Source organism: Dromaius novaehollandiae, chromosome 28 (assembly GCF_036370855.1).
Source record: "Dromaius novaehollandiae isolate bDroNov1 chromosome 28, bDroNov1.hap1, whole genome shotgun sequence".
Lineage (NCBI taxonomy): Eukaryota > Metazoa > Chordata > Aves > Casuariiformes > Dromaiidae > Dromaius > Dromaius novaehollandiae.
The window spans coordinates 4,101,740-4,129,716 of NC_088125.1; the positions used below are offsets into that span (position 1 = coordinate 4,101,740).

The window sequence follows — 27,977 nt, forward strand, 5'->3', positions numbered from 1 at the left end:
TCCTCTGTGCAAGCCACATCTGCAGGTGCCATTCCTGCTCCTCGCGTGGCAGAGACTCGGACGACTCCCACGCTCGGCGGTCCCTGCTCCAGCAAGGTTTCCCTTGCGCTGCCTCAGCTTCCCATGGTGCAAGGTTGGTTCAAGTCCATGGGAAATGTCCCATTCTCCAGGGTTTTTCCCCTTTACAAAGCCTTTTTCCCCTGTTTGATAGCTCTTCTTGAGGCACGTCCCTGCTCCTGCCAGCCTCTCTGTCCCCATCCTGGGCGTATCTTTGCTCATTCAACCCCGCCTTTGTCCCTCCTGAATTGCAGCCTGTTTTCCAGCCATCCCTCACTTTGTCAAGGCCCAGACTGGGAGCAGCCCTCCCCACCCAGGTCCATGAGGCAAATTCCCTGCTCCGTCAGCCCAGGCACAAAACCACTGCGTGGGACCAGGCGCCAGAGCCGTGCGTGACCCCTCCAGCCATCCTTCCCTTCGGCAGCGAGGTGCCGATAACCTGCGAACTGGGTGACCAAACCAGTTTTGCCACCAGTTCCCGTATAGCTTCATATAGGTCATGTTTGCTCCCTCCGCTATGAGATTGTCTCAGGAAACAGGGTCAAGAGCCCTAAAGACGATCTGTTGCCTCTACCCTATCTCTAAGCTTTACTGTCTCTTTTTTCCTCCCAGACGTTGCTAAAGCCAAGCACTACATTTTCCTGTTTCCAGGTTTTCCGGCATCTCCTCCGTCCTCTGTGAGTTCTCAAAGATGCTTTTCCCAAGAGGATCCATCTTCTCCCTAGAGAAAGCCCCCAAACCCACCATGAGCCACTTTGAGAGCTAAAGGAGGCAGGAGCAGCGTGAAGGCAGTCACGCACACATGTGTCTTTGCCCTGCTGGGTGGTAAGTCTGTTACCCTTGTACATACGTTTTTTTTTACATGTTGCACATTCAGCTGTTGCTTATCAGAACAAGGCACCAGGGGCCTTTTGTAGGTTTGAGAAAAACCCTGGGGTTATCGCTGTGCTTTCGTGGGTTTCAGACCAGCAGGAATCAGTGATAATATATTATATTGATCCAGCCGAGGGACGGGATAATGTCTTATCAGTGCTGCACGTACCGATGGCTGGAAAACGCTCAGTAGTGCCACTTTAGGCTCTAATCTGTCAAATAGCCCTGGTGGAGCAGAGTCCAGGCGGCCTTATGAACTAACCACCGGAGCGCTCCTGATGCTCAACCCAATGGCTTTTTAATTGAGGTCCAGGATTGATAAGGTGCCCCGGTGAGCGCGTAACCCACCTTTCCGCAAGCCCGGCGCTGCCACTCAACGTGGAGAAGGCTCCACATCAAAGTGCGCGGCCGTCCTATTAATTACTACTTTGGCAGTTTTACGGTCACGATAAGGCAGAAATAGACGCAATTGCGTTCGGAAGACTTTGAGTCGTCCGCTGAGTGTCCCTGGGGGACCTCTGCCCAGCGCCGGCAGGACCGGAGCTCCGTGGGCTTGCGGTGCCCGTGGGCCATGGGTGGAGGAGAGAGGGAGGGGAACCAGCGGGACGGGTGGGGACACCTCATATATAGAGGAAGGAACGCTGCCCGGGCTATCTTCTCCCAGAAACTGCAGAGCAAGAAGCAGCAACCCTCCTGCACAATGCGCAAGAAATACACTCTAGAGCAGAGCTCGCCGGCCTGTGAGTTGGGTGAGTATCGCAAAGTGCTAGCGCTAGGAAAGCTGCTCCTGGAAAGCCTCTTTCTGGGTGCAGGAGGGTGAGCTGTTCTCCACACCGAGCTCTCCATATAGCTCAAAAAACACATGGGACATATTTCCAAATGACAGTTGTTTCACTTCCTCCCTCTGCTTGCAGCACCTTGCAGGGATGTTCTTGCTGCAGCCAGGTTAGGGATCAGCTGCTGGCTGATGCTTCACTCAGTCTAATCCTGCAGTATTTTGGGAACAAGATAAATTTTCTAGCCTCTGGATAAAAGCTGTTGACATCTCCCTCTGAGGGACATATAATCCCAGAACCACCTCCGCATGATTTCCTGCTCCGGCATGCTCAATGGTGGCTGCTTTCTGAGTGAGGAAGCTGTTCAAGGATGCCACTCGCACCTTCCCAGCCGCTCTTGTACGCATCTCGATGGGAGAGCGTTAGGGCTGCAGTCACGCTGGGGCTGCTGTGCTTTTCGTTTTCCTTTTCTCCTCTAATGCCCACCCTGAATGGGGCTGTTGGCCCTTTCTCTACAGAGGTGGGGTAAAGCAAGCAACCACCAAGTCTCCCCTCTCCCAGATTTCTCCTCCTCTTATCTCTCCTGGATTCAGTGGTTTTGGGAATGTCCCATGTGATTGTTTTGCTCTCTCATTTAAGCAAAAAGGGACGCGCGTTGCAAAAGCTGCATGTTTGGGAAAAGTGAGAAGTGAATTCGTGCAGCCCCTCCTTTCCCGTACTCCAAATGCGGGCGGGTTGGCTCTGCGAAGGGCTCTCATTTTCAAAAGGCGACTTCTCTAGCGTGGATCAGCATTTTCATGCTGCCTTGTCTGCTCGTGAGCCAGACCTGTGTCTCTCGCTCTCCCTTGTGTCTGTGATCAGGCTGTGGTTATAAGAGCTTTCTTGGTAATTTACCGAAAAATGAGAAAAGTTGGGAAATGAGATAAGGACACAGATGTACCTTTCAAAATGATCCTGTGGTACCTATCACACACTAGTCCAGGGCTGGCAGGTTTCTCATCTACCTTACAAGCTAAATGTTTTGCCTTTGTTATCAGAAAGTGGTTACTTTAAAAATTGTATCTTAAATTTTCAAGGGAATCTCCAGAGTAACAGGAAATCTGTGAAAGAGCAGCATTTCCCTCCAGAAAAGACAGACTTAAGGAAAACCAAACAAAACCCAAATCAAGATCTCCTTTTCCCAAAATGCAGAATATTTTCTGTGACAGGGATGTAAAATACAGATTTATTGTGAAAGAATTAAAATGTAAACATTCAAAGAGAGCCCATGTCTGAGGCCGTTTGTCATGTTGGCAGCTGAAGATCTGGAAGTTCAGGTTGTCGACATGAAAAACGTTCTTGACATCAGCATGCCCCTAAGGAACCTTCTTGGTCCTGATGAATCTGCGTTTTCTAATGGAATAAACCATCCATCAGAAAGGTCTCCAACCACCTTGTATAACAGGGCCCAGCCTGAGCTATCTATTTAACGGAGAAATGTTACGTCCACTCCGTAGAGCTCACCTGAAACCCAAGAGACAAAAACCAGCGTTTGTACCATATATCACATTTTTCCAGGACCTAGGGCAGTGACTCCTGACTTGACTAGCTCATGTTCCGCTCTCCTAAAAACCTGTTTGGAAATGAATGAAGGGAAGTTTGAGAGCTCTGAGGTGCTATCCGGTGTGCCCGTCTCCCAGCCAGCACGTGCCCGGTTTGACTAGACTGTGCAGACCCTGAGGTGGGTTTGTGCAAGCCCAGAGTCAAGGACCTTGCGGAGAATGTCAGCTGTGAGGCCATCCTAGGATGCTGCTCCCCGAAATACCCTGCCCAGCCCGGGAGGAGGGCAGGGGGTTCAGGGTGAAGCGCCCCGATGTCCCATGGGGCTGTGACGCCACTGTGGGGCTGGGGACGCGTCCTCCACACGGGGCGATGCATGGGTGGGGGACTGTGTAGAAGGGGGGGGGGTCAATGTCCCCACTGCCAAGCTGTGCTGAGGGTCCTGGTGACCCCACGGTTGAGCAGCACTGAGGGTCCTGGTGACCCCACGGTGGGGTCTTCACGGGGGGCCTGGTGTCCCCATGGCCAAGCTGTGCTGAGGGTCCTGGTGACCCCACGGTGGGGTCTTCACGGGGGGCCTGGTGTCCCCATGGCCAAGCTGTGCTGAGGGTCCTGGTGACCCCACGGTTGAGCAGCACTGAGGGTCCTGGTGACCCCACGGTGGGGTCTTCACAGGGGGCCTGGTGTCCCCATGGCCAAGCTGTGCTGAGGGTCCTGGTGACCCCACGGTTGAGCAGCACTGAGGGTCCTGGTGACCCCACGGTGGGGTCTTCACGGGGGGCCTGGTGTCCCCATGGCCAAGCTGTGCTGAGGGTCCTGGTGACCCCACGGTTGAGCTTCACTGAAGGTCCTGGTGTCCCCATGGTGGGGCCTTCACGGGGGGCCTGGTGTCCCCATGGCTGAGCCGCACCAGGGGGGCTGGTGTCCCCATGCTGGGTCCTGTGCCGGGGGATCCAGTGTCCCCACAGCCGAGCCACGCTGAGGGTCCCAGTGTCCCCACAGCCGCCCTGCCCTGGGGGCGCTGGTGTCCCCCAGCCGCGACGAGCCGCTCACCGCGCCCGGGCGCCGCCGCGGCATGGAGGGGGCGGGGCCGAGCGAGCCCGAGCGGAGCCGAGCGGAGCCGAACGGGCTCGTCCGGATCCGAGTGGAGCCGAGGGGGCCCGTGCGGAGCCGAGCGGGCCCGAGCGGAGCCGAGCGGATCCGAGTGGAGCCGAACGGGCTCGTCCGGATCCGAGTAGTGCCGAACGGACTCGTCCGGATCCGAGCGGATCCGAGTGGAGCCGAGCGGAGCCGAGCGGGCCCGAGCGGATCCGAGTGGAGCCGAACGGGGCCGAGCAGAGCCGGGCCGGCGGCGGCGGCGGCTGTGCGGGCCGCAGCCGGGGCATGGAGCGGCGGCGGCGGCGGGGACGCCCGGGGGCGGCTGAGGCGGTGAGCGCCGGCGGGGGCTGGGAGCCGGGGGGGGCGGAGGGGGGGTCACCGGCACCCGGGGAGGTGGGTGTCCCCCCCCCCCCAACACACACACACGCTCCGGTGAGTGCTGGGGCAGGTGGATCCCCGCTCCGGTGAGTGCTGAGGGGGGTGGATCCCCGCTCCGGTGAGTGCTGGGGCAGGTGGATCCCCGCTCCGGTGAGTGCTGAGGGGGGTGGATCCCCACTCCGGTGAGTGCTGGGGCAGGTGGATCCCCACTCCGGTGAGTGGTGGATCCCCCCACTCCAGTGAGTGCTGAGGGAAGTGGATCCCTACTCCGGTGAGTGGTGGATCCCCCCACTCCGGTGAGTCCTGGGGCAGGTGGATCCCCACTCTGGTGAGTGCTGGGAGCGGTAGATCCCCACTCTGGTGAGTCCTGGGGCAGGTGGATCCCCGCTCCGGTGAGTGCTGAGGGGGGTGGATCCCCGCTCCGGTGAGTGCTGGGGCAGGTGGATCCCCGCTCCGGTGAGTGCTGAGGGGGGTGGATCCCCACTCCGGTGAGTGCTGGGGCAGGTGGATCCCCACTCCGGTGAGTGGTGGATCCCCCCACTCCAGTGAGTGCTGAGGGAAGTGGATCCCTACTCCGGTGAGTGGTGGATCCCCCCACTCCGGTGAGTCCTGGGGCAGGTGGATCCCCACTCTGGTGAGTGCTGGGAGCGGTAGATCCCCGCTCTGGTGAGTCCTGGGGCAGGTGGATCCCCGCTCCGGTGAGTGCTAAGGGAGGTGGATCCCCGCTCCGGTGAGTGCTGGGGGGCTCCCCTGGGGGTGCTGGGATCCCCCCTCCCTAGCCGCAAAGGGTCAGTGTGTGTTTCCCGGGGGGGGGGGGGGTCGTGTCGCCCCGATGCCCCCACCTCCAGGGCACCGGCCCCCATCCCAGCTCCACTCCCCTTGGGGAGCCCGGCGGGGCCCCCCAGCCCGGGCCGGCAGGGCCGGTGCATCCCCGGCGCTCGCTCGGTGACCTTGGGCATCCCCGGGCCCCACGAGGCACCCGGAGCTGGCGGCTGTCCCTCGCTCCGCGGGGCGTCTGCAGGCGCAGGGCGATGTTCCGCGGGCCACGTCAGTTGTCCGAAACCTGCCCTGCCGAAACCAGGCGCTCGCGTGTGGCGCTCGCTGTGCCGGCACCTCGGGAGCCTCTGGGAGCTCGCCAAAACTCGCCGCAGCTGAGCACACAGCTCGCATCCGAGCTGCGGCGGGGCCCAGGAGCCGCACGCTCCTCTCCTTACGCCGCTGCTCCCTCCCCGAGGGCTCGGTCGGACGTCAAACCCGCCGGTAAGATCACCTCCGTGCTGGCTGCATTTTAAAGCAGGCGGAGGTCCGCGTGTCGTGCCGTAGCCGCAGGGCCGCGTGGGACTCGCGCCATCCCGCCGACCAGCACGCCTCCGGTTTTCAGCTGCCCGCTCACGCTCGCTCTGTTTATCGTTGAAATACAGCGATCACCGATTGTATTGTAAGTCGGGCCTTCCAGGTGGTTCTGTCTGCGTGACTGTAACGCTGTAGAAACCGCCCGGTGTTTGGTGGAGGGGGGGGGGTCCTAGTCTTGCGCTTGGTGCATTCGGCAGTGAAAAGCCGTTAGTCCCCAGCCTTCCCAGTCTGGAGCGACTTCCCGGGTGCTTGCGTGGGCAAAGGTTGGTCCTCGTAGCGAAGCAGGACCCGTGGGCTGTGTGAGCTGGGCCACGTATTCAGCGTCCCGTTATCGCTGCAGAGCCACGGTCAGGTGTCCCGGGGTCCAAACTCCGGCGTCTGGCTCGGGAGGTGCTCGGTGCTGGCGTGGGGAGAGCCGAGGCCGCCCGGCAGCCGTCGCTTTGGGCACGCTTCTGTTCGGAGGAGACAAAACGCCGTAACGCAAGGCCAAGCACAGAAGGGCAGCGTGACCCTCCCTCCGCGGGGCTGCGTTTCCCCGTCTCGGCCCGAGCCCGCGGCGCTGGGGAGCCGGCGGAGAGGCAGGTCCAGCCCAGGAGCCGCGCACGAGTGCCCCGGGGAGGCAGAGGCTTCTTGGAGGGGACGTGTCGTGGAGGGACGCTGTCCTCCTGCCGTCTTGCGGCCATGCAGCCCCTTCCCTGGCAGGGCAGCGAGCACGGCTCATTAAATGGGTCGTGGGAGCTGTAAAATGAGGTCTTGATTACAGGTTTTTTTTGTAGAGACCAGGATACTGCAGTCAGCAAAGCGGCAGGGCTCTGTGCCCAATTTGGGACAAAATCTGGGGCATTTGGGGTTTTAGGATGACCCGGTGCTTCAGGTCCCACTGTCGGAGCTTGCAGCCTCAAGCCAGGACTGCAGATGTGGTGGTCCCACAGTTTAGTCTCTGCTCGTTTCTGCCTTTTTGCTTTACAGTGATCATTGACTGACATTTCCCAGGCATTGCCTCCTTTTTTGAGGGCGTTTTTAATCCCCGAGCCTCACAGCCACTGTAGGAACGAAGCTTTTCAATCAGTTTTATTTATTCCGTGTTGCAACACTGCTTCAAGTCTCAGGCGTGCAACAGCATCCCACCCTTCCTTCTGTGCTCACGAAAACCAGAAGAGAGCAATTGGGAACAGCTTAGAGATATGCTCCTAAATCCAGGAGCCTCCTGATCCCAGCTGACTCTGCAGGGGAGTTTCTCCTTGCTTTTAGGCTGCCGTTTCCTAGGTATTGTTCTCCTTCCCTACATCCCTAAAACAAATAAATAAATCACGCTCTCTCTTTCTGGAAGAAAAGCACACTTAGGTCAGCATGGCGAGGTCTGGCAAGGCCTCGGGCGGGCTGGGATCGCAGCTGGAGGGCCGGGTCCCCCGTGCCTCGGCCCAGCGTGCTCCTGACACAGGTCAAAGCGTGTCCTCGCCCAGGCCGAGCAAGTAGGTGACCCCGGCGGCACAGCGAGAGGCGAGCGATTAGCAGGGAGGGGGCTCATCTAGCCTGTTTTGGAGCCAGCCAGGCGACCTGCCTCCAGCGGCTGAGCGAAGCTGTAGCAATGGATGTTTACAGCCTTATCTTTACTTGCTTTGCTTATCTCTGCTCATCGGCACGACTTGTGGGTGAGAGCCGGTGCGAGGGCGAGGAGGAATCCTGCGGGGGCGAAGCAGCAGCGCGGCCGCTGCGGCTGGATGCTTTCGCTGGGCGTGTGCGGAGCAGAAGGGTTGCCAGGGCTCGGGCGTTGCGGCGGCGGTGTAGGTGTTGGGAAGCCTGGCCAGGGGTGACGTGGCTGCAAGGGCCGGAGCGCCAGGAGTTATCCCCGTTGGGACACGAGTGGTTAACTGGGTCTTCTGCTGTGTTTTGTAGGTGTGTTGCACTTAGCGCTCTCCCCATGTGACTTACATAACATGAGCTGTAAAGAAAGCGTTTAGGTTCTCCATGTCCTTATGTAAAGGACAGCCTGGTGCTGCAAGCCCACGGCAAAGTCTGTATACGAACAGAAAAGCCAAGCCGTGCTACCCAGGCATCTCCCTCCAAGCTGCTTTAAAAGAGTTAACTGTGGCAGCGTGCCCTGCAGAAACCAGCCCAGTTCAAAGCCCAACATCAAATGCAGAAATCTCAATCGCAGGAACTGTTCTCCGCACGAGGCAAGACAAAATCCCTTGTTGTCTAATGAACCCTCGTGCCTTCACGCTGGTGATGGGCAAGCCGCGGTCTGCTCCCCAGGCTTCCCATGTCCCCTCGCTAGGCAGCACCTCCGCTTCGCTGCGATCGAGAAGAAAGGAGCCACTGGCCTGAGGGGCACCTTTCCATCACGAAAAAAGCCACGGCGCACGCCGAAGAATGGTGTGTTGTTTGCTACGCAGTGTTGAATATCTAGAGAACAAAACTAGTGTGTTTGGGTTTTGGATTAGAGCAGCCTCACAATAGTCTGTTCTTGGTCTTTTGACCTATTCCAAGGAATATTTCCTTCTGGAAACTTGGATGTCTTGCATAAGCATGGATATGATCTATAAAATCAATCTCACAAATCATATACGGTAGGTGTTCTGCCTCAGGGAGGCAGGACGTGGCCCAGCAAGCCCATAATATGCTCATTTCGTTTCAGGAATTGCCTAAAGATAGTCATAGAGGTTAAGGGTAGAAGGAATGATAAATCTCTACCTTCTGCGTACTGCAAGCCCTATGGTTTCATCCACCTGCCACCGAATTGAGGGCAGTGAGTGTGTCAGTAAAGCAGCTCTTTTAGAAAAGCATCCAGACGTGGAGACAGGGGGAAAAATCACCATCCCTGGATGTGTCTTGGCCTTACTTCTCTTAGCAGCTCTGCGGTTTTGTCATCCGAGCGAGGCTGGAAGTATGTGAAATAGTACAGGCAAAATATTCACGTCTGGGTGCCAGGCGATGGCTGCTTTTACTGGGGCTGCGTGGGAGGGGGGTCTGTGAGCCACGTTTCCGAGCCGGCGCGCGTAGGAAAGCGGTCCCGGCGTGCGGCTGTGAATGAACGTGTCCCAAGTTCGGTTGCTACAGGGAGCTTGTCGGCAGAGATAGGGGAACCAATTTTGCTCACGCCCAAGTGAAGATGTGTTTTGCAAGGAGATATTTAGGTCAGTCTCGCTCCGTAATGAACGTTCGCCATGTGATCCTCTTCCCCTTTGCCTTCATTAACGAAGTGAATGTTTCTTGGACTTGCTGCTAAGGTAAGCATCGTTCCTCCTGAAGGGAGTGGGTCCCAGAAAAGATGGCTTATTGCTGAATTTTAGCTTTTTAGAATAAAAGCCCTTAGGTCTGTGCTTTAAAAATGAGCCTATGCAGGAAGAAATGAAATAGTGCAAGTGTGCACATATCACTTAGGATAGATAAGCTTTGCTCCAGCCTGGACGTTGGGGCCACCCGAGAGGGAGCTGCTGCAGTTCTGCTCTCCGTGGAGCAAGGTCTATTTACTCGATATATTTACCGTTTCTCCCCAAAGCATGTAGCGGTTTAGTGGCAGCTGAAACCCGGGAGGGACAGGGTTCTCAGGGGCGCCGATGCGTTTAAGGCCACGGCGTGTAGGGCACGCGGTGTCACAGCTATCTGTGGTGGCATCTGGCATCCTGCTTCCTTCCACGGCGTGTGCAAGCAGCCACAACGAAGGGCAGCCCTGCATCCGCGCCGGATGCGGCGGCTGGCGGGAGGCAGCCTTCCTGTCCCGGGAGCCTCGCGTCTAACGCCTTGCAAAGCAGCGCCGCTTTCCGCTGCCCCGAGCCCGTGAGGCTGCAGGAGCCGGTGACTTAGTGCACGGCTTCTCCTCTGCAGAAGAGGCAGAGATGACTCGTGCGCAGCCATATGAGCAGCGAAAAAGCGTCAGAGTGAGTGACAGGAAATCTCATGGTTTAATGAAACCTTATTGCTTAGCTCTGCACAGGCACAGACGAATTCTTCTCTGTGCTCATGTAGAGCAAACACTCAAGATTATTTGCAAAGTGGCGGAATAAGCGAACTCCTTCCCTGAGCGCTGCCCATTGGCAGGTTTGGTGGCGGGTGGGAGCAGCGAGTTGTGCTGAGTTCAGAGCTTCTGGGGCATGCCGTGTGCTTTATTAATCTCTTACTCTAGAATCAACACTTTAAAATCTTGAGTACATTTGGATAGATAAATAACAATTGTAGTCATGCCTAGAAGAAGCAGTATTGCTCTTTCCCTGCATGAGATAACCCTCTCTGGATTAGCATGTCAGGCTTGGTTACAAACCACCTTTATAACTGCAGGTTTGCTCATTATGGAACCAGTGAATTAATCTTTAAAAACCTAAAATTGGTTCAAATCACTTAAAGTAAATTTCCAGCTAATGTTTTCCTTTTATGTCTTCACTGAGAGTCACTGAACCAATAATATAAGAAAATCACCCGTTAATATGTAACAGGCTCTGATGGAGGTTAAGTGCTTTACATACCAGACATATATACTCTTGGTGTTTTGACTTGTCCTTGAGGGGTTTAAAGTCTGGAGGATGCCAGCTTCATCTGAAGTCCTGTAGCAGATCCGTTTCTTTCTGCATGGATTAGACTTAAAAATGCACCGTGGTGGAAGAGTTACATCATCTCTTGGAAGAGGCTTCGGGTGCCCTGTAAAGGGTGCGGCGAAGGGCTAATAATCATGCCTGGAGGGGGAGGGAGGGTATGCAATTTTTTACACATCAAGGAAATTCCACTCTTGTTTCTTTAGCTGGAGTTTCACAATACTCATTGTCCTAAACCCGGGAGCTTGCAAACACTTTTGTCATGTTGGTTTGCCCAGTTGGTCCGTCCAGTCCTTTTTCATATTGTGGCAACGGGAGTTTCCGAGCGGGTTCCAGGCAAAACACTCTCCTTCTGGGCCTGGGAGGTACTTCAAAGCTGGAAAAGGGCTGGACAAGTAACTCTGTCCCTGCCAGTAGCTGTTGCTTCTGCCATCCCTCTTACAGGTCGTTATTCTCCTTCTTGATATATTTTGGTAACCAAACCCTTCCCCTTCTCCTTTGCAGCCAACGTGGCCAATTTAAACCAGTTTCCCAGCCACGGGAAGGATTCCACCATGGCGCCCGGTACGGACCGGAAAGCGTCCTACGGTAAGGTTTGCTCTGTGGCACATCAGACATGCTCTGATCTGTCGACCTTCTTTTCTGTCTAATTTATTCCCTTGTTCCGCGAAAACCACCCTGAGGATTTAAGGTGCCCGTTTGCTGTCCCGTATGCTTGATTATCACAGTGGGCACAAACCCTCTCACTTGTCAAATGACTCCAGCAATAGATTTACGTTTCCTGCGGCTCACTCGGCCTTGCTTAACGAGATGAACAAGCTGGTCTTGTGCAGTCAGATCTCTCTCTTGCTCCCGCACACACAGGTAACTCTAAATCCCTTATGTAAATGGGTCTGCTGACAGGCGTGTGAGGTATTTGGGAGGCAGGGAAAAAGGAGGAGCCATGAACTTCAGTTTACTCTGATGATGCAATAGGAAACTTGGTAAAAGAGCTGGCCTTGTTTTTAGTCCTCCTCTTACAAAAACGAGACGCTCAGGACACATGCTGCTCTTCAGCTCTTAGAGCAAAATGCCACGTAGAGGTAGCAAAAGTGAGTATTGCCTCAATTCTGGAATTGGCTTTTTGTGGAAGTTGGGCAGGGGAGGGTCTTTCCGTGTGATCTGCAGGAATTTGTGACTGCACTGCTGGACTAACCTTGCACACCTTTCTTACAAGTTAAATTTAGAAACCGTCCTGAAAATTCAGCAGGGCTGTCTCTCCCCTGTTCCTGTAATGCTTTAGGAGAAGGGAAGATTATCAGGCAGTCTCCTACTTATCTCTTGCTTCCAAACAAATGCTGCATTGTGCTTTCCCTGGAGTCCGCCTGGTAGCAGAGTCCTTCCAGGACTCGAACTAGACTCCGCAGACACCGGTTTCTCCAGGCTAGCTCAGGGGAAGGCTCTCTGCGGTCGTGCAGAAGCGGACACAAGTCTCTCTTGGATTTGACTTGCTGAGTCCCACTTAATCATTGTGTTAATACTGCTGGGCTGCCATTACAGGCAGTGCCCCAGGCCGGCTTTTTGTAGCAAACCTAAATAAACAATCTGCCAGCTAACCGGCCTCCGCATTGTGTGAAAGAGGGAGAGTTCAGCCAAGGCGGTTTGTACAGTGTGAGTTCAGGAGTGTGGGCTCCTGGGCGGGTTTACAGCAGTATATGTTATGTTCACATGTTTATTTCTTAAAAATAGTGTGACTAGTGTTAACTGTGAAGCCAGAACACGCTCATTTTGCTTTGCCTGTGGGTCTTGCCAGGCCTGTGCCAAGTTTTTCTGCTTCCAGAGACCCTCGTACTAACTCCTCACTCATTTTCTGCTTTTCTTTTTTGTCCCTCCAGAAGATGCCTCTGGGGAAAACGGGGAGGTTGTCAGCACAATTTCCAACAGCATGAACCCGCTGCAGTCTCCGGATGCCTCCTCAGAGGATCCCTTTACCACCTACTTTGACAGCAAGATCCCGATTCCTGAAGGTGAAACAGTAAGTATAGCTGGGCACTTGCCCACTCACTCCAATAGGAAAATCTGATAGGAAAATCTGAATACGTTTGGAACCGGGGTGAGTAATTCCCTTGGGTTCTGGTTCCCCTTCCTGTCTAGACTGGGAAGGGTGGCAAGGCTGTCTTGCTCCAGTGGATGGAGATCTGGGGGAGAAGGGGGTGAAGTATCTCCTGTGCTTGCTGTGGGATTCGTGATTCGCCATTGTAATTTCTCTTCTACAAAGCGTGGCTACAAGCAACAAAATTAGCCGAAGAGCAGAGAAATTTCCTGTGGGTAGCCCCAGGGGAGGGGAGGTTGGCTCTTTTTTCCCTTATCAAGGCTTAACTGGCCGTGGTAACAGCACCAGTGAGGACTGTCCCCTTCGCAGAGGGCTCTGTGTTCAGCATATAGGTGCCCGCTTTACTTTTCACTGAGCAACAAGGCAGCATTTCAGTTGCGGGGAAAAGAGGCTTCGTCTCCTGCCCTGGTTGACGTGATTGTGTCCTTGGCTGTCCCCAAGTAAAGAAATTGCCGGAGAGTTTAGGACCAGATGAAAGAACAGACTGATCATACCAGGGCCACTTTCTGTTGCAGCAATGAGAAAATTAAAGTAGAAACTCTGGGTGTCTCTTGCCGCTCATTATGTCTAACAGCTGGGTGGTTTTTGGGGTGGTTCTTGTGGGATTATCCATCCTCTGCATTAGGAGGGGGCTCCAGTGCGGAGCTGAGTTCTCACCTCCCAATCCTCTCTTCCCTTTAAAAGCACTCGTGCTTTAGCTTCCGCAAGCTCTGGGCCTTCACGGGGCCGGGCTTTCTCATGAGCATTGCCTACCTGGATCCGGGCAACATCGAGTCGGATCTACAGTCCGGGGCTGTCGCCGGATTTAAGGTCAGTGCAGAAGTTTACAAATTAAGCGTTGTAAGTTGCCCACCCCTTCTACCCTCCGTGCTGCCCCGTGTTTTAGGGCAGGAGTACTAAAAGCCCCGTCGTTGCTGCTGGGCTGACAACACCACAGAGAAGGAGAAGGAGAGAGTGAGACTCTCTCACGTGCCCTCTCCAGTAGTGACTCCTGGCCCTGTCTGCCTTTGGTCCCATCCTGTGCCAGCTCCAGGCTCCTAAAACAGCCTCCACTTGTCAGTAGTGGTTCTTTCCAAATGCCTGTGATTCCCAAAAGTTCCCAGGGGACCTGGGACCTTGTGCGCGGCCGTAGCGTCTTGTTACGCCAGGGCACCCACTCCTGTCTTCCCGTCTCCCTCAGCTGCTGTGGGTGCTGATGCTGGCGACGATCATCGGGCTGCTCCTGCAGCGGCTGGCCGCGAGGCTGGGGGTGGTGACGGGGCTGCACCTCGCTGAAGTCTGCAACCGGCAGTACCAGAAGGTGGGTGACCTCGCGGTGCCTCCCTGGCCGCAGGGCGCAGCCCCTGCTCTGAGCTTCCCCGCCACCGTGACGGCCGGGACGGAGCGGGCAGGATCGCGAGGCCCTGGGAGTGGGATCCATAGTCCACGTAGGAGAAATCTGGCAGGCCCTGATGTGCTCCGGTCTCTGCTCCTCCATGCGGAAATAACTAGCTGTGCCTTGGGCCAGGTGGTTTCTTAAGGTCCAGATTAAGAAAGCAGAGACAATTCCGGCTTTGGTTTTGATCCCTCTGTGTGCAGCAAGCCAACAAACCTGCCACCCAGCTCCAACAGCAGCTGTTGTGAGCTTGAGAGTTACAAAATCTCTCTCTAATACAGAGCAAGCCAGAAGGGCATGGAGAGGAGCTTTGCTCCTCACTACAGGTGTGCGCAGAGGGTCTGCCAGGGCCTGGCATAGCCCAAATTCCTCTCCAGAGTTGTGAATGGGTTTATTCCAGTTTCTCATTTCTGCTGTACGAAGAGACTCTTCTGATAACCTTGTGGGTCTGCGTCAATTTGATTCTCTCATGGGACTTGTGAGGGGTCACAGTTGCCCGTTAAGTGCCAAATCTTCCTCTTGAGGAACTGTTTTGGTTGCTAAAATACATTTTCATTGTCACATTTTACCTTAGTGTCAGAGAAGCTGGGCGTGCCAATTGATTTCTTCAGTTTTGGCCCACAGTTGAAAGAAAGGCAAGTTTAGAAGAAGTTTTTAACTGTAGCCATGGTTTAGCACTAACCAAGGGCCGTTGAAGAACCTGGATAACAGGTTGGGGGCATTTCAGGTCCTGGTGATGTTTTCTCTATCTTACATAAAAGGAAAACACGAAGAGGGAGGTGGAGTAAATGTCCTGGCATTTGGCAGTGAATTGCAGACAGAGTCAGGAATAAAACCCAGGAATCCTGATTTCGATTTTCCAGTTTAGGCTGTTCTATCAAGCTCCCTGACCAATAGGACCAAGCTCAAATACAGTCAGTTAAATGAGCTCAGGGAATCATGAGGAGAGAGATGGCCTTTTAGGACAAGATCATTTCATGGCTGTTAAATTTCCCTGCTTAAGAAATCGTTGTATCTTGTGTAAGAAAGGGCTCTGCATCTTGTTCAAGTGAAGATGAGTGATGCTGTCCATTGGGAAAGGGCTGTGGGGAAGTCAGGGCATCTCTGCAAGTCAGTGTAGACAGTTTGATGGCTCTCATCAAACACTTGAGACTTTGTCATTGGTCTGACCATGTGAAGTGTCTTCCAAAGCCCATTTCCAGCACCTCGGGACACAGAAGCGTCCACTTTCGCTCCCCCAGTGAGACAGATCTATTAAGCTGAGTAATTTAGATTATACAAGTGATCCAAGAACCTTCTCCAGTGATTGCCACAAGTAACCTGTATTTCTGCTCTGAATCAGGCATAAAATGGCAATTGTCAACAAGTTTTGCACACATTAATTTGATGTGACAGTGGCAAGTCTGGAAAAAGAGACCATCCCTGAATGCATAATCACCCCAATCACATGCTCATGCAGGAAATTACAGGGAGAAGAAATTTTCCCTCTTTGTGAATGGTGTTGGGTTTTCTGTACCTCTAGGTTCCTCGGATTATCCTATGGCTGATGGTCGAACTCGCTATCATCGGATCCGATATGCAAGAAGTCATTGGCTCAGCAATTGCTATCAACCTCTTGTCTATGGGGAAGTAAGTTGGGTTTGTCGTCACAGGCAAGCAGGAAATTAATCCCTCTCTTTAGGATTAAGAAAGTGACACTGTGTGTGCCAAATATACTCATTTATTTCCTATAAATCTTCTGAAATAAGCACTTTGTGGAGGGTGATTCATCCAAGCCAAGCCATGTTAGCTGTTTGTCTTGGATGACTCAGCCTTGGGGGCCTTTTTTTGCTACAAGGGGAGCTGTGGGTGGCTGGCTTATACTTTAACTGTAACTGATGCACACCAAAATTGGGCTGCAGCCTTCCTGGCAAATTTTATATTCCCAGTAAAGCACTGCCAGGAAGATATTCTCTTTGGACAGGAAGCTTGGGAATGAAAACCTAACGAGAAGCTACAGTTTTGTACCAACTAGCTATTAAAGTCTAACTCACTCCTGTCATTCTCAATGTGGGCATGTGGTTTGCTTTCTAGTTTCAGTGAAAAAACTCTTATCTGAGCTGTTTGTGCAGAAAATAAACCTATGGTCTCTTGCCCCATGTAGCCAAACGTCTTGTCAGACTGCAAACAAACCCTTGAACAATGCGGTTCCATTCCCAAACAAACACTCTAATTAAACGGAGATTTTGGACTCTGAAGTATTAATGTGGCTAGAAGATGAGGTCAAAGTGTTCTGTAAGCTAATGCCTGCCCTTGCCTGTCCCTCACAGGATCCCACTGTGGGGCGGCGTGCTCATCACCATTGCTGACACATTTGTGTTTCTCTTCCTGGACAAATACGGTAATTTCTCCTTTTTCCTTCAGTTTTTGAAAACTAAATCTGAGATGCAGCTTTGCCCTGAGATTGCTGATGGTCTTTTTCTTTTCACAGGCTTGCGAAAACTGGAGGCGTTCTTTGGCTTTCTGATTACCGTCATGGCTCTTACTTTTGGATACGAGGTACCTTCACTGTCTCTCTCTGGCTTCCCCCAGAGCTGTTTGGTGACAGTTTCCTTTTCTCCCCACCACTGGTGAACTCGTGTGCCAGGACAGCACAAAAACACGGGGGCAGACACTTGTGATTTAAAATTAAGGCTGTCTGGAGTTGAGTCTGTGTTTCCAGTGGTGCAGGATTCTGATCTGTGGCTGTCACCGGGTTAACACGTTGGCAGTGAGGGGTGCACTGAACGCTGCCTCTTGCAGGGGAAGCTGGCACATACTGTGTCTGCTGCTCGGTGAAGCATCCCCTGTTTTATTAAATGGCAGACGATTGCCACACTGTGGTTTTGTCGTTTCCAAGGTGGCCACGTTTTGGCTCATGACAGTCTCCAAATGGACAGTCTAAACTGCTGTGTGATGCATGTCAAGCTAAAATTACCCGTGTCTCTTGTTTCTGTGTCCAGTATGTTACAGTAAAACCCGATCAGAAGAACCTGCTGAAAGGGCTGTTCATCCCTTATTGCCAGAACTGTGGCACGCCTCAGCTGGAACAAGCTGTGGGAATCGTGGGTGCTGTTATCATGCCACACAACATGTACCTGCACTCCGCTTTGGTCAAGGTAAGTGGCTGCTCTGACTAACGCCAAAAGCATGCGCGGGGGTGGCGCACCGGTGTCCTGAAAGGCTCAAGCGGTCACAGCCGTGGGCCTTTGGGAGCCTGCTTTAAGCATTGACTTCAGTGGGAACACAGCAAACCCCTTGAAGGAGGCTGGTTGAGTCCCTGGCACGGGGTTAGTTGTGAGACCCTTGGGACACGTGTTCTTCCTGTGCGGATATGGGACCAGAGATGTCCATCTCTTGGCTAGCACGGGCATGCTGACAAAACCAGCTGCGTTCAGACTCCAAGCCATTGTTTGTTCTGCAAATGTTGGGTTTTGCTTCTTCTTGCCTCCAACATATTCTCCTCCCTTTCTGTGTCCCTTGTAACACTGTCAATCTAATGTAATTGTAGCTATAAATAATATAGTAATGAATTCCTGTTTCTCAAACCTGCTATTGTGACCATCTCCTTTTCAGTCCCGGCAGGTGAATCGTGCAAACAAGAGGGAAGTACAAGAAGCCAATAAATATTTCTTCATCGAGTCCTGCATAGCTCTCTTTGTCTCCTTCATCATTAACATCTTTGTTGTGTCTGTCTTTGCTGAGGCTTTCTTTGAAAAGACGAATGAAAATGTGGTGAGTTGCTGGTCGGAGCTGGGTCATCGCTCTTTGTGGGCTGTGATTTTGGGGGACCGGCTGACACTCAGTCATGGGGCTGTTAGATCAGCAATGGGGACCCTCTTAGTAGAGGGCTCAGACAGGGCAGGTCCAAGACTCCCCAGTGCCCCTGTGTCAAGGGGAGCGCATATATTCTGCGTGGAAAGGAGGCAATGAGAGCAAGGATGCTGACTCTTTCCACTCAGACTAGCCTGAAGAGGCACCCAGCCCCTTGGGACCTCCAGCGCTTGCTGCTCCTTGCCTGCATCCTTTAGCTCTCTGCCTCACTTTTCCCTGGCTGAGCAAGTCGAGCCTCCTGCCCCTTCGTGTCGTTGCAGAGCGCAGTCTGTATGAACGCCAGCAGCCCACACTCCTCGCTCTTCCCAAACAACAATGAGACGCTGGAAGTGGATATCTACAAAGGGGTGAGTGACCTGCTGGATAGGATGGTCTCATCTCCAGCAGCCCGGCGTCCTTGTCTGTTAGCGACTGTTTCTTTTAGGTAAATAGAAACTGCTGAAGGTCAGGACTTGTAACTGGATTACCAGAAATAGAGCTGGAGGAGACTTCAGGCAGTCCTGGAGTCTAGCCCTTTGCCCAGCCCAAATTATCTATCCCTTTGCTAATCTTGCTACATCTAACATGTCTTCAGGGACTCCCTGGCCATCTGTTCCCCTGCTCTATTAGCTTGGCCATTACAAAGTTTTTCCTTGCATCCATCCTGAATCTTCTTAAGAAGGGCCTTGCCTTAGCATTCCCCATGTCTGCAGCAGTTATTCCCTCCCCTCCACATGGATTATTCCTTCTCTCTCAACTCAGTGCCCATGATTAATCTGATGGAAGAGCTGGCCACAAGGGAATTTGCCTGCTCTTTCTTGTTCGAGCTCTCAGATGTGGGATCGAGCTGATGTGAGACTGCAATTCTCTGTTCCAGGGTGTTGTTCTGGGATGTTACTTCGGCCCTGCTGCTCTCTATATCTGGGCAATTGGGATCCTTGCTGCAGGCCAGAGCTCAACGATGACAGGGACATACTCTGGACAGTTTGTCATGGAGGTAATTAGTAACAGCTTGCTGTTACCATGTATCTGACTCTTCTCTGTTCCCAAGCCTTTAAAGGTAATAAGGGTAATAGCCCCTTCCTTGGACACTCTGCTGCTACTGGAAGTTGCGGCAAACTACCTTATGTGCCTTTCAAGCAAGTCAGCTTTTAATCCTACCCTCAGCCCCCCTCTCCCTGCTGCACTTGAAGTCTCTGTCCTGTTTTCATCTAGCAGCCACAATGTTTTTTTCACAGGGCTTCCTGAACCTGAGGTGGTCCCGTTTTGCCCGCGTGCTGCTGACTCGCTCTATCGCCATCACCCCCACCCTGCTTGTTGCCATCTTCCAGGATGTTGAGCACCTGACTGGCATGAATGACTTCTTAAATGTCCTTATGAGCCTCCAGGTGAGCAGCTGTACCTAGTTTGGGGGACAAGTCTCGGAGAAAGCCATGTCGCACTGGATATTTCAGCCTCTGGTGCCTAGGGGGTTGCAGGAGGAGCTAAGCAGAGCAAGTTATTGTCAGCAGGCTTTGATCTGTTGGAGGGAGGTGGAAAGGATCACCCATGGTTTGAAATTGCTTCCTCTTTCCATCTAGGGGAAGTCCCTTTGACTCACTTTACAATAGTTGTGGGGAAATGCTGTCAGATATAAACAAGCCTTGGAGGTTTGTCTATGCTGATATAATCAGAACAGTTTCCACTTTTAATTCTTCTGTATTTTGTTGCTTATTCCAGCTTCCTTTTGCTTTGATCCCTGTCCTGACATTCACCAGCCTGCCCAGTGTCATGAATGATTTTGCCAATGGATTGTAAGTACAAAGGGAATCACCTGCAGGCAGGGGAAGACGTGTTGCTGTTTCTCGTGCACACGTTTCATTTCTCCCCTGGCCTCGTGACCTACGGCTCTCTTCCAGGTGCAAGACTGGGCCTTCCGCCTCACCCCACTTGCTCTGATTTTCCTCACAGGTTCTGGAAGATCGGTGGCGGCGTGGTGATCCTTGTGGTCTGCTCCATCAACATGTACTTTGTGGTGGCCTATGTCATGGCCCTGAACCACATAGCTTTGTACATCGGGGCTGCGATTCTCAGTGTGGTCTACCTGTGCTTTGTAGCATATTTGGTAAGTCTGGTTCTCCTGTGGCCCTGGTATTAATAACTGTTGAGCTGAGCATCCTTGTAGGTGGGATAAGTCAATGGATTTATTTTCTCAGGAGCTGCTGTTATATTAATATTGTCACATTTTAAGGCACAAAAGTGTCTCTGCCTCAGGGTCAGAACAGATGGGGAAATTGAGGCTTTCATGGCCAGATTTGCTTGAGAATCTGTTTTGTGCTGAGCCTACTAATCCACGCAGCCTTTCTGCCCCCCTTCTTCTGACTGTTCCTCTAGCAATTCACCTGTTCCCAAAAGAGCCTTGATTTAATGTCAGAGCAGCTGAAAGGCCAGAGGAGACTTTGGAAGCATTCACAGTTCCTGGTTCCTTTGTACATGCCTTTATATTGCCAGAGGTAACAGAGATGTGTAAAATGCCCAGCAGTGAATCGTTCATTTTACCTCTAACCCACTCCGCTATCATTTCAAATGCCAATTTATTTACCATGAAGCATGTGACGGCATTTAGACAAGCAGAGCCCATGGTCTCTGCAGCACCAACATCTGTAACGGTCTCTGTAACGTGCTGCAGTGTTTCTGATCGTTGGCACCTTCTTCCATTGCAGACCTGGCTGTGTCTGATCGCTCTCGGAGCCTCCTTCCTGGCCTGTGGGAAAACGGTAAGCGTCACTAGAACACTGCTCACGGAAGAGTCACCTTCTCACTCTGCTAAGTAGATACCGTGTCTGTCTGTACACAGAGAGTAGCCATCAGAGCCAGTGTGTTTCTATGGTTTACCGTGTGAACATATACAAATGTATGTGCAGTTTGCACAGGGAATAGTTGTGTAGTTATGTTTGTTGTATAAAAATCAGATGTACAAACTGGGAAATGTTTTGCTGCTAAAATACTGAAAAGTCAGCTGTTTTCTTTGCTGAACGCCTCTAATCACACTTGTAAGAAGTAGCATGATGTCAGTTGGGTGATACAGGAGCTGCATGCAGTTTGCCTGATTTCCAGACACTAACATGTTTCATGGCTTAGCAGAGCGTAGCACACACCATGCTGCAAACTGACTCTTCCTTATGGCTAATCTTCGCCTCCAGCTTCTTTTCGATTTTGCATCAGAAAGAGCAGACTTTCATCTCTTAGCATTTTAACCTGTGTAGCAGAAACACTGCAGCACGGTGAAGATCTAACTTGAGTTAATTACCGGTTCTGAACAGAACCGCAGGATCTATGAAACAGTAAGCTAGGAAATAGAAAATCTTACCCTTCTGGTGATGTTTGAAGGATGTTCCTGCTACTGTCATTAGGCAAAATGTAAAGTAGTGACACTACATTCAGAGTCTACCTCTAAAGTCATGTTGCGGCTGTTATTCGTGATCTGACTGGATTTGCTTTTCACTTGAAAATACTTGGGGGAAGAGTCTCAGTTTCATTAAAGCGAGGCTGAATGTGACGTGCAGACTGCTTCCACGAGCGTGGGAGTCGTGATGCCAGAAGAGTGTCCCGTAGCATAAGGGCAGGAAACCTCAGCATTAGCGTTGTCGCTTTTTTTCTTGCCTGGCATGTGATTTTGGTGGTCAGCAAAGGAAAAGAGTTTTCATGTTTACTGGTTATTTATGGTTTTGTGAATTTATTTCATATGTATGTGATTAATAGAAACACTCTATAGTTCTCAAGAATTCTCGCTACATGGCTCTCAATTTCATATTGCAAAATATGCGAATAGCCTTCTCCAGTGTGGTCATAAGTGATAACACAAGTTCAGTTTTCTATTTGCAAATCCTGTTGGCCCTATTTTAAGTTTACTCCAAAACCTTTTCTCATTGCCCATCTCTGTTAGCATTTATTGTGGTTCAGTTGTCTTTTGGGAGAAAAATCTTAACCTGGAAGGCAACCTAAATCTGATGTGGCAAAGAATTACGTTATTGAGACCTGTACATTCTGCTTCTGTGATTAGAAAAGATTGTCCACTTTTTCTCCCAATTTTATGTGAATTAAGAGTTTACATCCTACATGACAGGGTGTTTTTAAGTGTCTTGTATGTGTGTGATTTGACTATGAAAATCATGTGTCAGAAATTGTAAACCAGGGTTTTATTTGGTGTGGTTTCTCTATTGCTATCTGGAAGCCGTAGCTGGTTGACAGGGTTAAGGCACAGCTCCACAGAGATCTTTGGGTACTGAAATGCTTTGTGGATCTAAGAGACCGCGTACAAGTGGTTTCGTGTGTAGCAAACAACCTCTGTTAATAGACACTTTACTTAATGTAGCTGCTGGCAGTTCTGCCCTTTCTCTCCTGATCCAGAACTAGGCTGGATAACATAAGATCAGGAGTGTGAGGTTGGCGTGGATAGCCGTGAGAGAGATCCAAATCCCTCTGCCTTTGCACATGTCAGAGCTGAGCCGCGATTGCTCTTGTACCTATAAAGAGGGCTCAGAAATGGGCTCCGGAGAGCGGGGCCACCGACATCCGTGGGGACACTGCCAGCACCCACTCGCCCAGTGCAGCCCGGTACTTCTAATCCTTCCCTCTCCTAAGCAGCAGCCTGGGTTTTATCTCTGCCCAGACAGTGTTTTGGGGAAGATTGATCAGGACAGCCCAGCGTAGGGTCATTGATGAGCTGGGCTTCTTTAGCCCCTCGTTGGAAATGAGGCTTTCTCAGGAAATTAGCTGTCTTCCTCAGTGTCTCTCTAGTCACAGAGTCTCCTCTGCGAAGAGAACCGCTCTGTGGCATTCAGAGCCTCGGAGAGACGTGTTTTACAGACCTGTAGCATTTGGGGGGTTGTTTCTGACTGTGATTTCTCTTGCACGAACACACTTCAGGCATGGCATGCCATCAGCTCGTGCGAGCAGCAGGTAAAAGGCACGTTCGGAGGCAGTGTTCTCCTGTTTTGTGTTCCCGGTAGTATCTCACCCGTAGCTTCCCGCGACAGGGTGGCTCAGAGCGATTCTGGCTCGTTTTAGCTTTGCACTGGCAGAACTTACTTGGGAGCAATGGTGAGTTTGGCTCCCAGGTGCCAGCTCAGGCCCAGGCAGCCCGTCGCAGCTCCCGAGGCCACGGGACGTGCGCGCGTATCAGCGAGCACAGACCCCTACGTTCGCTAAGAGAAGAGTTTCTAGAAACTTGAGAAAGAATCTGATGCTGCTCCTGACACATTTCTTGGAAGCAAATGACACGATGACAAAATCAAAGCTGCTAAGCATGGTATTAAAACTTCATTTTAATTAAGAAGACTGATTACACTACGCCTGCCCTTCAGGCAGCAGAAATTTGCTTGCTCCCCTCTCAAATTTAGCAAGCACTAAGACATAATATATTTAAGGTTATTAGTTCAAAAATTCCGGTTGGAATTAACTCCTGCCTTGTAACACTTGTAGGTTTTATGCCTAATCCCACTGTCCCATTGTACAAACAGAAAGCTTAGAGTGTAAATTTGTTTTCTGTAACTGGAAAATGGTGTGGATTGTTAACCAAAGTCATGTTTGTGACCAGCATGACTGTAAAACATGGATCTGCTTGCCTTCCTCGGCCAATGGGTTCTGTAATGTCATTGTATGAATCTCTTTGATTTGTGTATTTTGAGTTGTAACATGTCAGAGGAGATTTTCTTGGCTGCTCTCCAGAAGTGAGAATTTACAGGTCGTAGCTCTGTGCAGGAGCTTCTGGATCGAGTTCTCCTCGCTTCTTGGCTTCTGTTCTTTGTGAAACTAATTTTTTCCCCCCCCCGTATCTGCCTTTGAACCAGTTTGTACAAGCTACATTTTCAATTAAAAGACAGATACTTTTTCAACTTGGTTTCTTGGGTCTTTTTTTTTCTTTTTTTTTTTTTCTTTTCCAAATCGCTAGCAATATGTGGCTATAAAAGAAACCCTTGCCAGCGATGGGAAGGTTTTGATGTCCTGCACGCCAGCCTGCGCCGGAGCCTGTGCTAACTCGGAGAGACGAGCAGCGCGGTACAAGCTCGCTCCCCGTCCCGCGGGAGTTAAACCCTCCTGCTTTTGCCATTGCTGCAGGCGTTTGAGGTGCTCCTGGTTTCCTTGCAGCTGGTTTGGCGTGATGGTTTCCTCCACCTTCCAGGCAGTATCGAGAGCCAGGAGAGGCAAAGGTCGCCCTTAGCCGCTTGGTGCCTGCCTGGGAGGATTTCTGTGGGTTTTGGGGGTGATCCGGGGCACAGCTCACACATCCCTCCCCACTCTTAGCCTATTTGTTGGCTCTTCTGTTCCTGGCGGCACGTTGCTCCTGTCCGCTCCTCGGCCAAACCGTCAACTGCACTAAAAAAATCTTACTGTTTTTTTTAAGCCTTCCCTTTCCTTTTAGTGAAACTAGCAGATAAAAGACCTCTTTATTTGGAATAGAAAGAGGCCAGACCAACTGGGTGAGATTCTGTAGCCTGCTTTTTACAGGAGATCGGAGGGACAATCTCACTGCCTCTCATTGCCTAAAAATCTTCATGACAGAGGCAGAAATTGCCTCCCCGTTTTGTTCCTTCTCTCCTCCCTCCGACCAGCATCAGCTCTGGCTTTGGAGGTTGGAAATCGGTGTTGTTCTGCGACCTGGGAACTTTCCTTTCCACCTCTGCAAGCTTTCCAGCCAGGTTGTGGAAGTGGCTTGTGTTTCTTGGGGGACTTTATTCTCTTTTTTTTGAAGAGGAAAGATTAATTTGTAAGCCTGCCACGATTCTCTGAGAGAATGAAGGCCATTTAGGTTTTTTTTCTATCTGGTAAGAAATGCTCGTGGTAAGTCTCGCTCTCTCGCAAACTACTGCACCTGCCTTTTGATTGGGAGCAGCCAAAATCTTTTTAACCAATTTTGAATTAATTAAGCATGAAAATAAAGTTTGCTGAATGGAATAGCTCATTTCATGTGTGTGTGGATGGAGCCAGACTTGCATGTTGTTGTCATGGCCAGTGTGATAATGCATCCTGATTCCCTCAGCCCTTTTTGGGGGGATTTGCCTATGAATGAATGGGAAATATAGTCTACTCAAATTTACCCCTGGGATTGACCACCCCACAGGACCCACTGCTGTGAAACAACATATTATTTTACTTAACCAAACTGTGTAATCAGTTAGTGCTAATTAAGGCTTGTCTATACTCAAACTTAATTTGAATGAAGACGAAAGTTGATTTAAAGTGACTGAGGGAATGTTCTGCAGAAGAAAACAGCTATTCTGGAATATCCCCATGTGTAGACATGCTCTTAAAGTGGATCTGTTTACTAATAAATAGGTATTTGTGTTGTATCAAGCTGTTTCTTTGGCTTTAAACTATAATTAGCGATTGAATGGCGCAGTCTCCTGCTGTAAGCGATGGGCAGCATGGAGCAGCAGCAGAGCGGCCATCCGGCTTCATCCGAGCACGGCCTTGCTTTCCCCTCCTAATCAGCTGCATGCGGCCTCAGTGATTCCAGCAACGCTCCCTGCAGCTTAATTAAGCACTCGCAATTAACTGGCCCCATTACCCATCTCATCAAATTTATAAGTGCTCTATTTCTTTTTTAACTGTTATGTGAAAAAGTGTTAAAATTGCTTTAACGATGCTTTGGTTTGAATATCTAAGGATCCTGAACTGAAAAAAAAAAAAAAAGAGGAATCCCCAAACTTCCGCCTTTGATTTGTGCACATGGAAATGTGCCGCTTCGGTTAAGCGGGACGGGACCGAAGGAGCAGCCCTCCTGCCCGGCACGGTGATGCTCTGCAGGTCCCGGCGGAGCTGGCGTCTTCACCCCGGCGGGTGCCTCTTTCCTCCGGCTGCAGGCGGGGAGGCAGGGACCTACCTGCAGGAGGGATGTGGGTCCTTCTCTGCGAACCTGGGGATGCCTCCGCTCCTGCTCTGGACACTCTCTATCTATTTCGTTTTTAACCAAAAGTCTTCAAAGCGGAACTAAGCCAAAGCACAAGTCTTTCTGGTGATACATCTCGTTCTTACTGGGCTTTGTTAACCGTGGGCGTCGCAGGCTTGGTGGTTGCTGGTTTCTCTAACTCTCTTATTCTTTGCCTCTTCCAGTATCACCTGGGATTCGCTGCTCACCCTGAACTCTTCCTCCTGAACAATGTTGATACAGACTCTGTTGTGACTAGATGATGCTGGGAACTGCGGTAGTAAGAACAGATTTGTTTTTAATGGAAACCCTTTTGTGCTGCAGAAAACTCTTTCCATCACTTGTGGCTAGCACAGAACCAGGTACGGTTGCAGATTGTAAGCAGAAGCCAGGATTCCTTCCAGGGAGGATTGCAAGAGAAAACTGTCGTGTGAACAGGAGCGTTAAATCGGACCTGCAGAGCCTGCACGTTTCATCAGTCACGGAGACGCCAACACGAGTGAAGATCTGGGTCCAAACCACCTCATAACACTGCTGACGCTGGGGTCAGTGTCTTGCTTTTTAGGTACTTTAAAAGTTTTTACACTTTTTAAAAATAATTGCATCTGATCTGGGAAGGGATTTGTTGATGTTTTACTGATTTAGATTCAAACTTCTCCTGCCTGATGATAGATCTGGTACTGATGTGACACTAATTATTTTTCCTAGTTTGGGTAAATTCCAAGCTTGGCCAGCTGAGCAGGAGCAGAGTTTTCTCATTCGATCCCTAGTGATTTTGCTGACGAGGTGCACTCAGGTTAGCTGGGAGGAGAAAGGGAGGCAGCGATGAGAAGCAGCCACGATGCTTGCCCTTACTGGCCAGGCTGCACACGTGTACGGCAGGGCAAGCAGCAGTCCTTCTCCCTAGAAGCTGCCTGTTATATTTACCAGGTGCTTATGGTTATTTTTGCTATAATACCTGTTCACATCTGACCTCCACTGTGGCTATTTGAAGGCCTTCAGCTCCCAGAAGACGGGTACCTCCCCTTTCCGCTGGCATCTTGCCCAGTCCAGAGCTGCTCCGGTCCCTACGGTTTTCCTGTACGTTTGTCCCTGCGACAATACTGTTGATCAGTAGCTGCAGCAAAGCCACCCGTGTGCATTTCTCCTTTACTTGCTGTTACGTGCCCCGTTTTCATGAGACTGACACTGCAGCGAGACATTCAGATCCCTGTCCCTGCTCCAGGGCTGAGCCAAAATCCAGGCTCCTCCGCAGGGCAGCAGGGAGGTGGGTGTCAGGACTAGCGTTGGGCGCGAGTTTTGCGGGAGAGCTTAGAGGACTTGGTGCCAGTATCTACCTCTGCACGTGCAGCAGTGAAGCTGCTGTTTCAGAGTTAAGTTAAAAGCTCCATTCGAGGGCCGGGCTCTGTAAGGAGAGCATCAGCGAACGCTTTTCACCGACGTAGAGCAGGGTACAGAGCAAATAAACTCGCGGCCTTGCTGTCCGCCGCGGCACTGTGCCCTGGCTTCGCGCCGGCCAGCCCGGTGTTACCTTTCCCTGGTGAAAGCAGGGCAGAGCTTGCATGCCTGCAATGGAGCAGCCTCTCTCCGTTTTTGTGGCATTTCAACAAGTTTCAGGTGTTGCTGGGGACTGTTTCTGGGCTACGGGAGGTTCCCAGACAGGGAGTTTAAGGCAGCAGGCTCCAAGGGCAACACACTTGTTTTTCCTCTTTTCTTTCTTCTGGTTGATTGTTTTGCAGTGACACTGTTGAGTTCCCAGACTGAGGGTGCTTTGGACACATTTTTATGTCATATCTTGGGTTTCTTTTAATTAAATCTTTGTTCTGTTTTAATTAAATCTTTTACCAATTAAGCCTTTTTGTTTCTACATAGTTGGCACTAACTTATTCAATGTACTGACTACACTGTGGCTTGTGAAGAATGTGACAGAGGGCCAGACTTTTCCAATAAATATGTCAGATTCAGTTTAACCTTTTCTGTTCAGGTTTCATCCCTTTTAAGAAATACAGCCGACGTCCCTGGTCACTTTTGCTGGAGGAAGTCAATACACTTCCATTTTTTCAATACACAGACAAATTATACTGTTTGCACTTGTTTATATTGTAGCTCTTACATTTAAGGTAAGTAAAATACATTATATAGCATGTGTGTAAGTCATAAATACCTG

General features: G+C 51.2%; 1 protein-coding gene across 10 annotated transcripts; it reads left to right on the top strand.

The window, feature by feature from the left end:
- The first annotated feature begins 36 nt into the window (after positions 1 to 36).
- SLC11A2 (solute carrier family 11 member 2) lies at positions 37 to 27,780 on the top strand. Of its 10 annotated transcripts, XM_026113940.2 has the most exons (18): positions 37 to 133; positions 709 to 882; positions 11,108 to 11,191; positions 12,478 to 12,617; positions 13,380 to 13,505; positions 13,876 to 13,995; positions 15,593 to 15,699; positions 16,380 to 16,450; positions 16,541 to 16,608; positions 17,052 to 17,207; positions 17,665 to 17,823; positions 18,183 to 18,269; positions 18,779 to 18,898; positions 19,140 to 19,289; positions 19,621 to 19,694; positions 19,852 to 20,005; positions 20,604 to 20,657; positions 25,996 to 27,780. In XM_026113940.2, exons 3-18 carry the CDS (start codon positions 11,158 to 11,160, stop codon positions 26,071 to 26,073), a joined length of 1,698 nt encoding a protein of 565 aa, XP_025969725.1. In that variant the 5' UTR covers positions 37 to 133; positions 709 to 882; positions 11,108 to 11,157; the 3' UTR covers positions 26,074 to 27,780. The 10 variants fall into 10 exon arrangements, with proteins under 10 accessions (XP_025969725.1, XP_025969724.2, XP_064354772.1 ...); XM_026113939.2 differs by lacking the exons at positions 37 to 133; positions 709 to 882 and adding an exon at positions 1,616 to 1,679; XM_064498702.1 differs by lacking the exons at positions 37 to 133; positions 709 to 882 and adding an exon at positions 1,616 to 1,679 and having other exon boundaries at positions 26,135 to 27,780.
- Positions 27,781 to 27,977: the final 197 nt, after the last annotated feature.